This window comes from Haliaeetus albicilla, chromosome 23 (assembly GCF_947461875.1).
Source record: "Haliaeetus albicilla chromosome 23, bHalAlb1.1, whole genome shotgun sequence".
NCBI lineage: Eukaryota > Metazoa > Chordata > Aves > Accipitriformes > Accipitridae > Haliaeetus > Haliaeetus albicilla.
In genome coordinates this window covers 17913865-17928062 of record NC_091505.1, presented here as the reverse complement: position 1 = coordinate 17928062, position 14198 = coordinate 17913865, and the positions used below count along the sequence as shown (strand labels likewise).

Sequence of the window (14198 nt, the reverse complement as noted above, 5' to 3'; positions counted from 1 at the left end):
GACTATTTTCCACTCTGATTCCTGGCAGACAACTTTCATTTCCAGATATCCCTGTGAAGAATTTAAGAAGAAATCATTCAGCAACTTTCACCTTTGAAAGATGCTTCCATTCTCTTCTATCTCCTCCTCTAAACACTTCATGTGAGAGCTGTACCAGTGATGATTCTTTCTAACCCCCAAGCTTTGTCCTCTACAGCTTGTCTCATGGGATGTATGCCTGCAGTCCTACTACCAAATTCTATCTGCTGACTGGCATGAAGTTCTGCTGAACTTCTTCATTTATTCACCAGGTGGTAACTTTGTACAGTTAATTTTCAAAATTTAGACTGTGTCTCCAGCCTAGAGTTTTTAAGTTCCCATTCATGTTCTGGATCAAGAACATATAACAATGAAGAACTGCACCAACACAACCATGTGGCTGAAATTGCCTTAAGTTGCTCTTTATCAGCCCAAGCAGTAGCTGATCAGCAGTTCACAGCTAGTTGGAAGAGTTTCAGAAGTGTGGTTCTAAAGTTTGTTACCTGCACATCAAACTGCTCACATGCTTACATTTTTGTACACTTGGGTACTAAAAATTAAAGGCACGATCATGTATATTTTGCACATACACAGACCTAAATACCTTGCCCATTTCAATGAATTAAAGCAGACACCATAGCTTTCTCACCAGAAGTCAGCTGCCATACTAGAAAGGACCATGAATGAACAGTTATGCATTTTACTGGTTTATATATTCAGGCTTACTGAAACAAATGTTCTCCTATTTAAAAAAATACTTTTCACTGATAAATACTCCCCTTTTAAGTTATTCTGAAACTGCTAATAAAAAGTAAAACATATCAGGTATTATTTCAAATCAAGGCTAATGGGTAACAGAGAAAATAAGCAGTTTTGAAGTGCCTGGTGATTGGGATGTGCTGAGTGCCATCTGCTGGAAGCGCCTGAACCCATGGCAGCTAAGCCTCACCTGCTCTACGCCTGAGAAAAAGGGAGTAGGCAGCTCAAATGCATAACACGTCGCGCGAATAACCGGGCAAAGTTCACATTGCAATTCTAAATTGCAATTTATCACCAAGATTTAAACACAAATGTTAATAGACAGGAGGCTCATTCATGTAGTAAACTCAGAGAGTCTAAGGAGGATTGGGTGTCTCAAGGGAAAAGTAACAGGATATAGAGCCTTGCACCTCAAGGTCATTGGTTCAAATCAAATTCAATTTGGTAGAATGAAAGCTGTTACCATATGACGGCTGCTTGACTGCCTATACAAAATAAGCTGGTGGTCTCAAGCCAAATCCTGTAAGACTGGTGTCTTACATCAGAAAAACAACCATGCTTTCAGGACAGACTGAAACCAAAGTACCAAGGTCTGAAGTAACTTGAATCAAATTACCTTTACCCCCACAGGAGGCTCACTTTCCACGCTGGGGTAAAGACCCAGTTGCAAGAAAGCCTAATTTCCTCCTGCCCAAGTCATCACAGGCTGAATAAAGCATTAGAGTATTAGTAAACATTAGAGTATTAAACCCTAAAAGATAAATGGCCACCTACTCAAAAAAAGCTAGTGAATAAAAGCTATACAAAATGAGACAAAGCCTGCAACTTCACTAGAAAAAACAGCTTTATAATATGCTATAATCTACATTTAGCACAAAAGCGTCTCCAAATATAATACAAACATTTCTTCAACATGAGACTATCAGTACCCTGACTGAACTCTGAAAACCTAAGAGCACACCGCAAGGAAGACAACTCTTGCAGTTATTCAATCTACTACCTTTCTATTAGTCATAAGAGAGGTCAAAAAAAAAAAAAAGGCTTTATTTATACATTCCAAGTGTCACTTAAACTACAGTAATGAAAAAGTAACAGGTTTTGGGAAAACTGCTTCACAAGATCATCCTTATGGAATTTACACTGCTTTAATCCAGTCGTGGCTATGAGCAAATTATCCAGTTGTTCTGATTTCATTCATCTGGGGAATTACATATTAATGTAACAAATTCAATACTTACTTCAAATGTCACAGAGTAAGTGTAGATCAAATTCAGTTTATTGGTGAATTCTCCAGGAATCTCCATAGGTGGACCTTCACAACTTAAGTTGTTCTCATCTGTATGTTTGTAGCTAAGGGGAAAAAAAAGTTAAATAATACAGGATAAATTTTCACAAATTCTTTTCTAAGGTAATTAAAACAAGGTTTTATTTAAAAACAAACAAACAAGGAGAGCAGTGTATGTCATTTTGTACAGGTATTCAACTTATTTGAGAACCTGCTTTTCTGTTCTTCTGCCAACAAAGGTTGAAGTTCTTAAAAATATATTTTTATTAATACTTATGTTTGTAGCTAGTGATAATGAGAAAAATAAAATCATGCATATAATTAGGTATCATTATACAGCATTTCTGTAACAGCTTTAAAGCCACAACAGAACTGAACACTAGTTCTCACAAGCACTTGTGGTGAGAGCTAAAAACTCCACAGAAAGCATCCTAGGGATTTGGATCTTGGATCACTATCCTACATTCAGTTAATATCTGTTCACACTTCTAGGCATTTGAGAACATTATAGGTAAAGTTATTTGCTAAGCATGTGGGAGATGAGAACTGCAGACCTCTAAAGGTCATGAGATGTGGTTTCACCCTACCCACTTTTCTGCCATGATCAGAATAAAGTCCTAGCCCTAAGCTAAAATGCTGCGCGGTTAACCAGGCTGTGAAGTCTGGAGATCTTTACCTGGTAAGATTGTAACCTTTAACACAAAATATCCCTTCTCTGCCATCATACCTCCCTTCCAACATTTTAACAAGACTACATTATTGGTGAAGGACTTAATCTCAGTGTGTGCTCATCAGTAAGGAAGACAGAGAAATTCTTAGCAATCCCCACAGGTTCTCACCTTCCCTCAAGTTTCATAGGGAGAAGTGCATTTATTTTGTCTTGGTAGATTTGGGAGCATCTTTTTGGTTTTTTTTATTACTGTTATTTTTTTACACTGGGGCAAAAGAAATGACTGTAGGAACCTTTCCATTTTCCATTCCTATACAGGTGGTCTAATTTCACCTTGTCAGCCTTGTGTACTCTGAAAAATATAGAACAACTCAAAACAATGTTCTACATTCTAAAATTCAAATACACAAACCCTTCTCTGCGGTACCTTAGAAATACTGTAGCTACAGAAGCACAAAGTCAAAGAAACCTTAAGGTTTGCTTGAATTCACTCCTGTGAACCTCCTCTAACACTGGAAAATAGCTTCCCTCTCATACGGTCTTGGGCAAGTTGTATTCACCCAATTTAGATAAACAATTCTACCTTACATGCGTTATTATATGTCAACAACAAAGTCAAGCCACAAGATAATAAGAACTCTCATGAAAGGCGTAGGGTGCGCCAGCCACAAATACTCCCCATCGGGAGAGCTTCAAGGTTGAAGTAAAGTACCAAGCAAAACACCAGGTCAGAGAATGACAAAATTAAGGTTATGTGCAACCTAACTGTGCCCCCTTGTGGTCTGCATTACTAGTGAAAAGAAAAATTCTCATTTTTCAACCATTCAGGATACAACTGATAAAGCATTAATCAAAAATGGAGAAGGTTGGTAGAATCTTCTTGCCAGCATCTCAGAGCAGATGTAAATGGAAGGAATAAACTTGCACAGCAAGTATAATTCACTAAAAACACACTATACCATTGCAACAGAAAAAACAAGTATACTCAACTCATGTTGTACTACACATCTGTATGACTTGAGAAACTGTGGTAGCATAATTTAAGAATGTACCTAACCTCTGCAGAAAAGAGGGAAGAGTTTAGCTAAAAAAAAAAGCAACCTTCTTTGAAATTTTCTAAACAGACTGCAGTTTTCAAATATAGGTAAGTATGAACTGTACGTGAACAGACTGACAAGAGGCCAAAGTAAGCGCTTCAGTCTGTTTCTGAATTGTTGCATCTCCTCTCTAGTCCACAGAGAAACAAAGAAGCCACTGTTGAAGAAAATAAGTTAATATTCTTAGGAAATTAGTCGTCATCTTCAGCTGTTCTGAATACCAGTATTAACTTGATATTTCACCCATACCTCAGTATCCAAACTAACACACGAAGAAGTACACCTGTACAAATACTGTACGTTCATACAAAGCACATTTGGGAGGCAATGCAGCAATAATAAGAGAGATGACATGGGAAATTGTCACTCAGTTAAAGGATGTTTCTCAGTGTATGTGAAAACATGTCTTTTGAAAGAAAGTAATGCACACCCAGATGCAAATCAATAAAAACATGAGAAAGCTTCTATTGTTTGTGTTAGGTTCTAAGAGTCCGCATAAGCAGTTTTTCCATCAGGAGGGACTTCGGAGAACATTTTAAAAGCAAAGTTAAGTGACATTTTACAGCCATGGAACTGCTCTTTGTAAATAAAGTTCCAGCTGTGAACCAGTATACTGAAAGCTTTATCAGAAGTCAAAACAACCAGTTCCCCAGAACTTACTGACATCAAATATCATTTCTAAATTTGCCACTACTGTTGGGACTCCCTTGTACTAGAACTTGCTGTTCTAATGCACAATTACCTTTGGGGTCTCAGTCTCGCCATCACCAGTCTTGCACCAGGCCAGTTTTCATCCTTCCCACTATGGTACATGATTGTTATGTCAACGTGGTTGAAGAGGTAGAAAGTGTTCTTCTTGTTAAACTCTGACTACAAAACATCATCAAGAGATTGAGAAACTCCTCCAACAGGAGAGGGCGCAAGCAGTCAAGAACTTTACATGAGACTACTGTCCAATGAAGTACAAGAAAAAAGGTGAAATACTTCAACATTCACTTTTTTAATATACCCATATAAAATATTTATATATTTTTCAATACATGGTATAGTATTGTATAAATACAAACCCACATAATAAAGTATCACAGCTGTGTTACTAGTAAAATTTAAATGTATTTGACACCATTTTTGTATTTACCACAAAAAGCTGCCAAAACAAGTTCAAAGATGTATACAAGTAATTCAGATTCACTATTTCTTGTCCTCCCCCACCACCCCCCACCGCCAAGTCTTCCTGGTAGACACTCCAGCTATCAAAGCTTACAAACCAGGTTCTGCTTCAAAAAACTACCTTTCACCTTCAGTAGCTACTCTGCTTCATCATCCCTACCCCTTCAGAATCTGGAATTATGAAGAACTGTATAAAGCTCAGATGATACCAGAGTCAACTAAGTTGACTTCGATTTTCTTTTCTCCTCAACACTGTCATTGTTTAAAAAACTTTAATTTGAATTAAGGGACCAGGATGACAGACTGCTAGTTGAGTTTTCAAATAAAAAAAATTCCTTTATTTAATGTATATATTAGCCATTTTCCAATTGCCAGACAACTTCCATCCCTTGCCCCCTCCGAGCAAAATATGAAGGTGTCTTGCATCAAATTTATCTGGATTCCTCCTCTCTCACTATGAACAAGATTCCCATTGGGAGTAGACTAGGATCATACCTGTGTCATACTATAACCCCATCTTTAGGTACCTGTTTCCTCCATTTCCAAAGCAGCAGTTGAAGCAATAATATAGCTCACCAGCATAAATGTGAGGATGAACAGTAGCTGTGCCATTGCATGATAACAACCCCTTTCCCGCCCCCATTTTAAAAGAGATAATTATGTCTGCTGGGACAGGTATTTGGGTATACTTCCAAGAGGATGAAATTCCTCAATTCAGCCCAGAGATTACAGTCATATTGATGGTACTACGTTCTTATATGCCCATGTAACAATCATCCGTCTAGTGCTATGCCATGCAACGTTCTCATTGCAATTACAATTCACAGACAAAAACTGACGCTGGGTATGACAGCTACACTGGTAAAGCATCTACACCACAGCTAGCACACACAATTTGCACAGCATTTCATGTATACACAGTACAAACTCCCTAAGCACTCAATAGGAAATTCAACCATTGATGCCTATGTATGAAGGCCTCCCCGTAAAAAAAAACAACTTTTCATCCAAGTTGCTGACTTTGCTACAACCATTTTCTACGTACCAGATAGCTTCCAACACAACATACACCAGTATCAATTTAACATAAAAACAATCTCATATACAAAGTGATAAAGTTGAACACCTAACTGGAATAGGTTATTCAATTCACAGACCATTTTCAATAGTCTAGGGAGCCTGAGGAGTAACTGAGTTGGAAGGTGACTGTAAACAGAGTAAACTGAACATGCATGATAAATGCATCACTTCCAAGAAGCATCAGACCTGCCGAACACAAATAAATTGACTGCACTGCATACAAGCAGTAAGTCATATGGCAGAGCAGACTCATAGCAGGGAGCTCTCTCCTCGCTGAGAGGAGTGTGGTCCCTCACCCCAGGAGAGATAAAACTGTATGACTATTATCTGTAACCGTACTAGTTCACCATGGAACTCCCAGGATGACTGACACACTTCAGATTGTTGTCAATATAATTCTTTCCCCATCACAGCTGTGTTTGTTATCTTCCAGCCATCTGGGAAAACCCTGACACATTTAACTTGTAAACTGTGCTAGACATAACTTCTGCAACTAGAACACAGTGCTCGTTTCTAGGTCTTCACTATAGAGCTTCTATCTGAAATCGATAAAAGAAGGTCTTGCACACAAACACAACATGGACAAAGAATGAATAAGTACAGGGATGGATACACATGAAGTTTCAGCACAAAACCATAATTTTCTAAAGCTTTTAGACACCAATACAGCTGTTTTATAGCTTTATCTATAATGGTCAAAAGATCTGCATGAACACTTTTTTTGGACAATTGTATCAGTGAGACACTGCACACAGAAGCAGCATTCAGCTTTGTCAATGCCCACGTTCTGAACGTTAACCATGCCTACAAGGGTATCTGTTCTTTCTCAGGAAAAGAAAGCTTAAAAATAAAACTGTAAATGAAATTACATCTGCTATACTAACGAAAAAAGTTCCACCACTTACATTTATAACACAAGCATCTTTAACTCTACCATCTGGAGTAACAAAACATCCTATTGGAAATCCTGGATTACAGTATTTTTGTCCATCTTCCACATCATAGCACCACGTTACAGGCATGTTATCGATAATCCTAGACAGAAATCATCAAAGAACACGTCCTCAGAAAGGGATGCACCATATTTCACATTGACATTTAACATTCAGGTAATGCACAGTTTTCAGTAGTGCCCACAAGATACACAGTAGAGGACAACTATCACATAGAACAAAGAAAGCGACCACCTGAAACATAGATAACAATGCAAAAAAGCAGGCAAGAAACCCCCAACCTCAAGCACGTATCTCAGCTTACCAGTGATGCTGGTAATTCAACTGCATTCCTTTCTTCAAAAAAGCCAGTTTGCTTTTATCAGCACTGTTTCCTGGGTCATATGATCTTGTACAAACCTTCTTGCATGTTTCTTGCTTTTTAAAAGTGAACTGTTAAAAAAGCACACAAAAAGAGTAACTCCAGTTTTGCTTCAAAAATCTGCTACAGTCTTTTCTTCAGGTAAAGCTGACTTTTTTTGAGATACTTCACTTCCTTGCTATTAAAGCCAGAATTTCCCATACAACAGCTTTAACTTAAATGTCAAAATTTATGTATACTCAGCACCAGTAATTCCCTTTCACATTGCTAAAAATCTCAATAGCCCAGACAAACTACCTCCAGATAAACCCTGAGGACTGAAATTTGAAAATTAGTACAAAAGGTACTGCTTTTTTCTCTTACCAGTTTGTTTTATTTTGGTCATTTCATCATCTGCTAAACCAGACTGCTAACTGCACCCTTTTTTAATGTTTCCTGTTAATTTTAGCTGCATTTCCCCATGATGACTAAGTTATTAGACAAGGCTGCCAAAAATGCAACAAGTTGCACAGCATCTAAGCTTCAACTGCCAACACCACCTAACACAAACGTGCTCACATTTGTATACCAAAGTTCTATTCCAACCCAGTTAGGATTTACCTGTTAGTGAGCCAACACTCTAACATAGTGAGCTGAAAACTCTAACAGTATCAAGGCCTAAACACTAACCAATAACAGCATTTTCTAATTACTGTAGTGTGCAGCCATTTCGAACAAGTAATTGTTATATACCTATTCAATGGGTATCCAGTCCAAATGAACCACTATACTGTGTATTTAACAGCTTCTTGTGGCCAGCACTCATAAGACTTAAAATTACATTAGCTCAGAGAGACAAAGAAAAAGAGACTTCTAGAAGCAGTTTACACAAGGGAGGAGGCATCGCCTCCTTAACAGTCCTATGAAAAGATGTGACTAGGTCCCTAATGACTGAGCAGCAGTAGACTCAGGAACTCTACTGCCTCTTTCTCACAGGGATTTGGATTATCTAGCTACCCTCACACACAAACATAGTCCAGTTTTCAGTTTCACCAGCAAACCCCAGCCTGGAAACTGCACTTGAACAGTATACAGCTTTCAAGCATTAAGAGCCAGTGTTTGACCATCTCTCTTTTACTGCTAATAATTTTCCCGAGTTGATTGTATAGCTTTTTAGGGACACTACATTTGGTCATTGCTAATGCAGGGCATGAGACAGAAAAATATTACATACCTAATTTACAAAATAATTCCATACATTTATTTTACAGAAGATTTCAAGTGACATGCATCAACAATGAAAAATTTGGTTTTAGACAACAGATGTTAAGTGAAAAAAATGGAAGTTTCCCAGCTAAGGGAAAAACTGGAAGTGAACCCCAAATTGACTTCCCCTTCCCACTCTGGAAGTTGCCCAATAGTACAACCAAGTATACAACACAATTCCTGAACCACCAGTTTACAGCCTCCAATATTACATTTAAAAACCTAATGATTTCAAATCACCTAATACACAATATACCCAGCTGTTCAAGAACTGCTTAAGATACAGTTTCTGGACTTCTCTACCACAGAACAGGAAAGAAGAGTGATTACTGGCTCAGCTTCCTAACTTTAATTAGCTACCTTAAGATGCCTTTGGGGTGGGAGGGGTTTTCTTTTTATTACATAAACACTATAAAGCTTATATTAAAAAAAAAATAACCACACAATCATCAAATCTTCAGCAATGTCTATGGATTACAGCCATCAGAATGGCAGCTATCAAGTTTAAACAGGATCAACTTCAAGGGATAAAATAACCTTATATGGAGATGATGCTATTCTCTCCCCAAACAGCACTTGTCCAAGATTTTCTGATGGTCTTTTCTCTTCTGTATCTTGACAGAAGTCAAAACTGGAAAAAAGTGGAAAAGATTACCTTTAATTTTTAATTGGCATATAACTGTAAATATCAGCCTAAAACAATTTCTTAAGTTATGTACTTAACATGGCAGTATTCATGCTTCTTCTGGCAGGTAAAAATTGGAGTGCCTTTGCAAAGAAATTTGGCATATATCATATAGAAATATTTCTATTTTCATATCAATTTCAACCAAGATATATCACAGCTGAAGTATCTCTAACAAAACGTATGATGCATCATCCAAGCATTCGTCTCAAATTGCTATTTAAACAAACAATAGAATGTCTCACAGAAGGAAAAAAGAGACTACGCTACAGACTGTCCATTTCTCTTGCAAAAAAGTTTTAGAAAAACAACCACACCCCTTTCTTAAAGGAGTCCTTACAAATAGTATTTAACATGAAACATTGTTCCAAAGAAGGGAAGGGCTTTTAATATTAATGTACCTCACTGCCAATTGCCATTCACCAACTCTTTTCAACTACATACAGTCTGAAACAGCTGAATATGGGAGAGAGAACATACCCATTCTGGATCTTCGTTACTTAAACACAGGTAGCAGTAGGTTATAAAAAAAAAACAAACACTTATCTTTTGGGAGTAAGTACTTTTCCTCACTAAGTGGTCCTAAATTCATTGGCTTCCATAAAGTTTAATATGAATAGAGACACTGGGGGCTTTCTGAGCTAGTCTCTGGTCTTGCTGGTACTGTTGCACTGCACAGGATAAGACCTACAACACCTTCAAGCTTCTCTTTCCTGTATGCCCAACAGCAAGACTACAAATCATAGTGTGTATCATTGCTTTGTAGGCCTATAAATATCTGCAAAAGCAGGTAGTAGTTTTCATAGACAATAATAAAAATTAAAAACCAAGAATTAGATACAGAGCTTTGGTGGTAAAAGGAAAAATAACAAAGACTCTTCTTCCGATTTGTTTTAGTTGCCAGAAACAAGGAACACAAAACTCCTGGCTTCCCAGATTTGACTAGCAGGAAGAACTTTCAAATGTATCGAACAGTCAACACCAAATCTAGTACTCAGCTCAAAAACATGCACCCATTAGAAACCCAGCAGCCTTGTCTTTAACAGAGGACTGGCAGTAGGCACACGTGTGGCCTTCATCCTTTCCAGCCTCTTGTTTTTCACTAGTGCCACCAAGCACTAGGTTTACTCTTCCATCCCTACATCGAAAACACTGCTTCAAGAAACACGCGCGCTGTATCAGCAGTTGCATCACTGCACTGAGAACACAACACTGGCTTTCCAAACGCTTCTGGAAGGCTGTTGCGATGTACTTACGCATCATACTCGTATGGCAGAACTGATTCAACCGAGTCCAGTCTGTTCACGAAGAGCTCGATTAATGACTGAAACGAGGAAGGCCAGGAGGAAAAAAAAGTGTGAAAATACAGACTTGCAAAAAGGAAAGCGTGACCGACAGGAAACGCATGGCTAGCTGGCAAGAGCTGTTAAAGTTTCGTAGCTCGCCTTCCCGCGGCAGAGTTACCACAGACTTCTGACAGGCCCCGACCGCCGCCGCGGAGCTGGGCCACGCCAGAGCCGCCCTCCCTCGGCAGCGCCGCCGCCACAGGAGGCTGCAACCAGGAACCGAGCACCGGCGAAGGACCCTCCCGGCGCTGACTGGAAAGTTCAGTGGGAAAGGGGGAGGTTTTCACCGTAAAACAAAAACCAAACAACACCGGGTGCACCAAGGCAAAGGGAGCTGGTGGTGGTTGGCTTCCCGGAGCAAAGGTTGCCGCCTGAGGGAGAACGGCCGGAGCCCGCACGCAGCGGAGCGGGGGGATACTCGGCTGTCCCGTCCCCCCCCCCGCCCGCCGCGGAAACCCCGAGCCGGGCAAGCCCCTCTCGGGGTTTCCGCAGCCAGGGGGGCGACCGCCCGTGTCGGGCCCTCCCGTGAGGGCTCTCACCTTGCAGCCCTCGCTCTCCTCGCCCTCCTCACAGAAGCTGACAGGCGCCAAGCCGGGCAGGTAGAAGGCGGCGCAGAGAGGCGCCACCAGCAAAAGTCCGGCCGCCAGCAGCCTCATCTTCCAGCCTGAAGGGGCGAAGGCACCATGAGCCGAGGCTGCAGCCCCGACTCCCCCGGCCAGCGCCTTGCAGAGGCGGCCTCAGCTGAGGCGGAGGCCGGTAGCGGCGGCGTCACAATCGCGTTGGGGGCCGCGGCGCCTGCGCGGTGAGGAGGTGAGGCGCTGGGCGCCATCTTGAGGCAGGGCACCCCGAGGCTCGGTGGGCGTTCTCTCGGCAGCCGTTGTTGGCAGCAGAACGTTTGGGCGGGCTGTCGCCCTCCCCTCGGTGGGGAGGAGGTGGTTTCCCTTCTTCCACGCCTACCTCAGTCCATTTTCCCAAAGTCCCCTGTGGTGGCTTATACCAGAACCTCTTTACAGGGTTTAGTCCCCAGCATAGCAGAAAAACATTTAAATGGGATTTTACCAGCTCAGAAATTAGGGGTGGAAATTCAAGATTTTGTACTGCAACCTTCATCTGCAACCCTGCTTCTTTTAAGAATTATATTTGATTTTTTTCATGTCTGTTTTAGCATCTTGAGATGTTTGCAGCCAACAACAGTGGGATGCACACCAGCTCATGGTGTCCCGTGGCTCCTTGCTGCAACGCAGCCACAGTGGTGCCACGAACGTGATGCCAAACTCCAGGCTTGCTCACTCAGGTGGCAATGGCAGGAGCAGCGCTCAGGGACACCTGCAAAACCTGTCTGAGAAGCAGGGTAAGAACAAGTGATGGCTGCAAGCCAAGCTCCATGCCACCATGGCAAGACAGATACTCGCTGCTGTCTAAGACATTGCACTAAAGGCATTGCTGTCAATACTGGGTAGACACCACCTCCATCTTCCTCCCTGTATTTCCTGTTTAGGCAAGCTGTTGCCACTCTGGTTTCCAACCTGTTAACATTACATTTGCATTACCCCTGCAAAACCTCCACGTCCAACAATTTTACCCAACTCGTCAGTCAGTAGTGGCTTGCCCTTAACATAGGACAACACCAGGCAAAAGGAGAAAGAATAAAGAGCGTATAACAATTGCTTATCTTGTGTCTTTTCAGCTCAGCCTGGAAAATTTGAGTTGCCATTTCAGGCAGCTCCAGCTCTGTCTTAGGGACCTGTGATCCACCTTGTATTGCTAAACTGAAAGAGGCCACAATTAGATCCCAAACAGGTGATTTGGGAGAAGCACATTAGGGAGTCCCAGTTTAGAAATGGTTGACAAAGTCAGTGCCAGAAACAATTACTGTGTGCTGCTCTCATCTACTCTAGTCTGAGTTTCACAGAGGAAAAATGCTGAATTTCTATGAATACCTATCAACTGACAGCTGCCTAGAAAATTGCTCTTTGTCATGAAAGTATTAAACTGATCTTTTCAGTTATTAGTTTTTGACTATATGTCTAGAGGGAATTACATTCTCTTTTTGATTCATTCTGAATGAGTCTTATGTGATCAGATTTTTTATGTTTTCATTAGTCCTCATCCCCCAGCTCTCCTGAACCCTTTATCCAGTTTAAACCCAAGGTATGATAAACTTGGTAAAAGGCCAATACATTTGATGAAAATGTGCAGCATGGTACAAGGGAGATCCAAAGGACTGCCCTCTGTATGAACAAGTTTGTAGTGTAAATTCAACTACATTGTTAAACATCATAGGATTAATTCAAGAGAGTGACATTTTAGGTGAAAGCTACAACAAAAATTCATAGAATACTACCCTCATGGAATGTTGTCCACCTCTCCCATCTAGTGGGCCCATTTTTATGGTTATCAATGAAAAGGCATGAAGGGATCAGTTTAGATGTATGTGGGTTTGTAAGTAATATACTTAATTGCATTTCTTCTACTTTTCAAAATGTAAGGAAAATTTTCTAAGCTGTGATAATGCAAGGGCAAATATATCTATGCCAGTCAGATAGCAACTGTCTTCTGTGTAAAGGTTGGTGGAGTTTTCCTGGTCTCCGTTTCCCCAGTTATCCCATCTAAGCCCATTTCTTATTCTGTAGGGGCCAGGGTTAGGACCTCTTATTACTATCTTCATTTCCTATCAGAAAATTCAAAGTTGAGAGATCATTTGCAAAAGAAACTGTCATGGCTCTTCAGCCTTGAACTTCTTACTGAATCAAGCATAAGAGGGATTAGTTTCCATGCAGACTGCAGTTTGTTCCCTGAAGATTTCTGTAGTTTTTCTACAAAAATTTGAACTTACAAAAATGAAAAAAAAAAAAAAAAGGAGAGAAGGAGGAAGAATTAGAAGAACTGTATATCTTCTAATCCTCTAGCAAAAAGATCTGTCTCACTGAACTTGGAGCAAGACCATACATAAACTATGTAGTGGAATACAGTAAAATACTGTTCCGGTTTGCAATGTAGATGGAACTAAGGTTTTGATGAGAAGCCTGATGAAGATATCTTTTAGGACAAAGGATAGAAGAATTTGACCCTAATACAATTACAGAAGTTATGTTCAAATGCTGTTTCAAATGTAATTAGGTTCGTGCTAATCCCATCTAGCTACATGTACAGTATGTGTTAACAGAATGTTAATAAAATGAAGCCTGGAGTTACCAATGAAATATTTTACTCTTTTAATCAGAGGAAGAAAAAGAGACTTTCGTTTGTATATGCTTGTCTTTCCAATTACTTGGAAGGCAGTCAGCAAATACTCTACTGTAGGTCATAGAAGCACACAGAGACTTCACACATAGATGGAGACTATTTTTAGCATGTTTCTTACAGGACTAACAAATCGCTTTAGTTTTCATTATCCATTCCAGGGAGGCTCTGAGGTTTAAATTATTCTGCATTGAAACTAGAATTTGAACCTTTTTTTCATATGATAATTGGATGAGTATCTAGCTATGCCATTCTTCAGCAACCGCATTGTTATCATGTGCAGTGC

General features: G+C 40.2%; 1 protein-coding gene across 1 annotated transcript in view; it reads right to left on the bottom strand.

Annotated features, from left to right (window-relative positions):
* Positions 1-11435, bottom strand: part of LOC104313273 (transmembrane 9 superfamily member 2) — a 34110-nt gene extending 22675 nt beyond the window's left edge. The window contains exons 1-7 of the mRNA XM_069811466.1: positions 11209-11435; positions 10580-10647; positions 9176-9269; positions 7337-7464; positions 6985-7114; positions 4572-4699; positions 2016-2127 (exon numbers count right to left, since the gene is read on the bottom strand). Coding sequence (XP_069667567.1) covers positions 2016-2127; positions 4572-4699; positions 6985-7114; positions 7337-7464; positions 9176-9269; positions 10580-10647; positions 11209-11325 — 777 coding nt within the window. The 5' untranslated portion in view covers positions 11326-11435. The remainder of the gene's footprint in view (positions 1-2015; positions 2128-4571; positions 4700-6984; positions 7115-7336; positions 7465-9175; positions 9270-10579; positions 10648-11208) is intronic.
* Positions 11436-14198: the final 2763 nt, after the last annotated feature.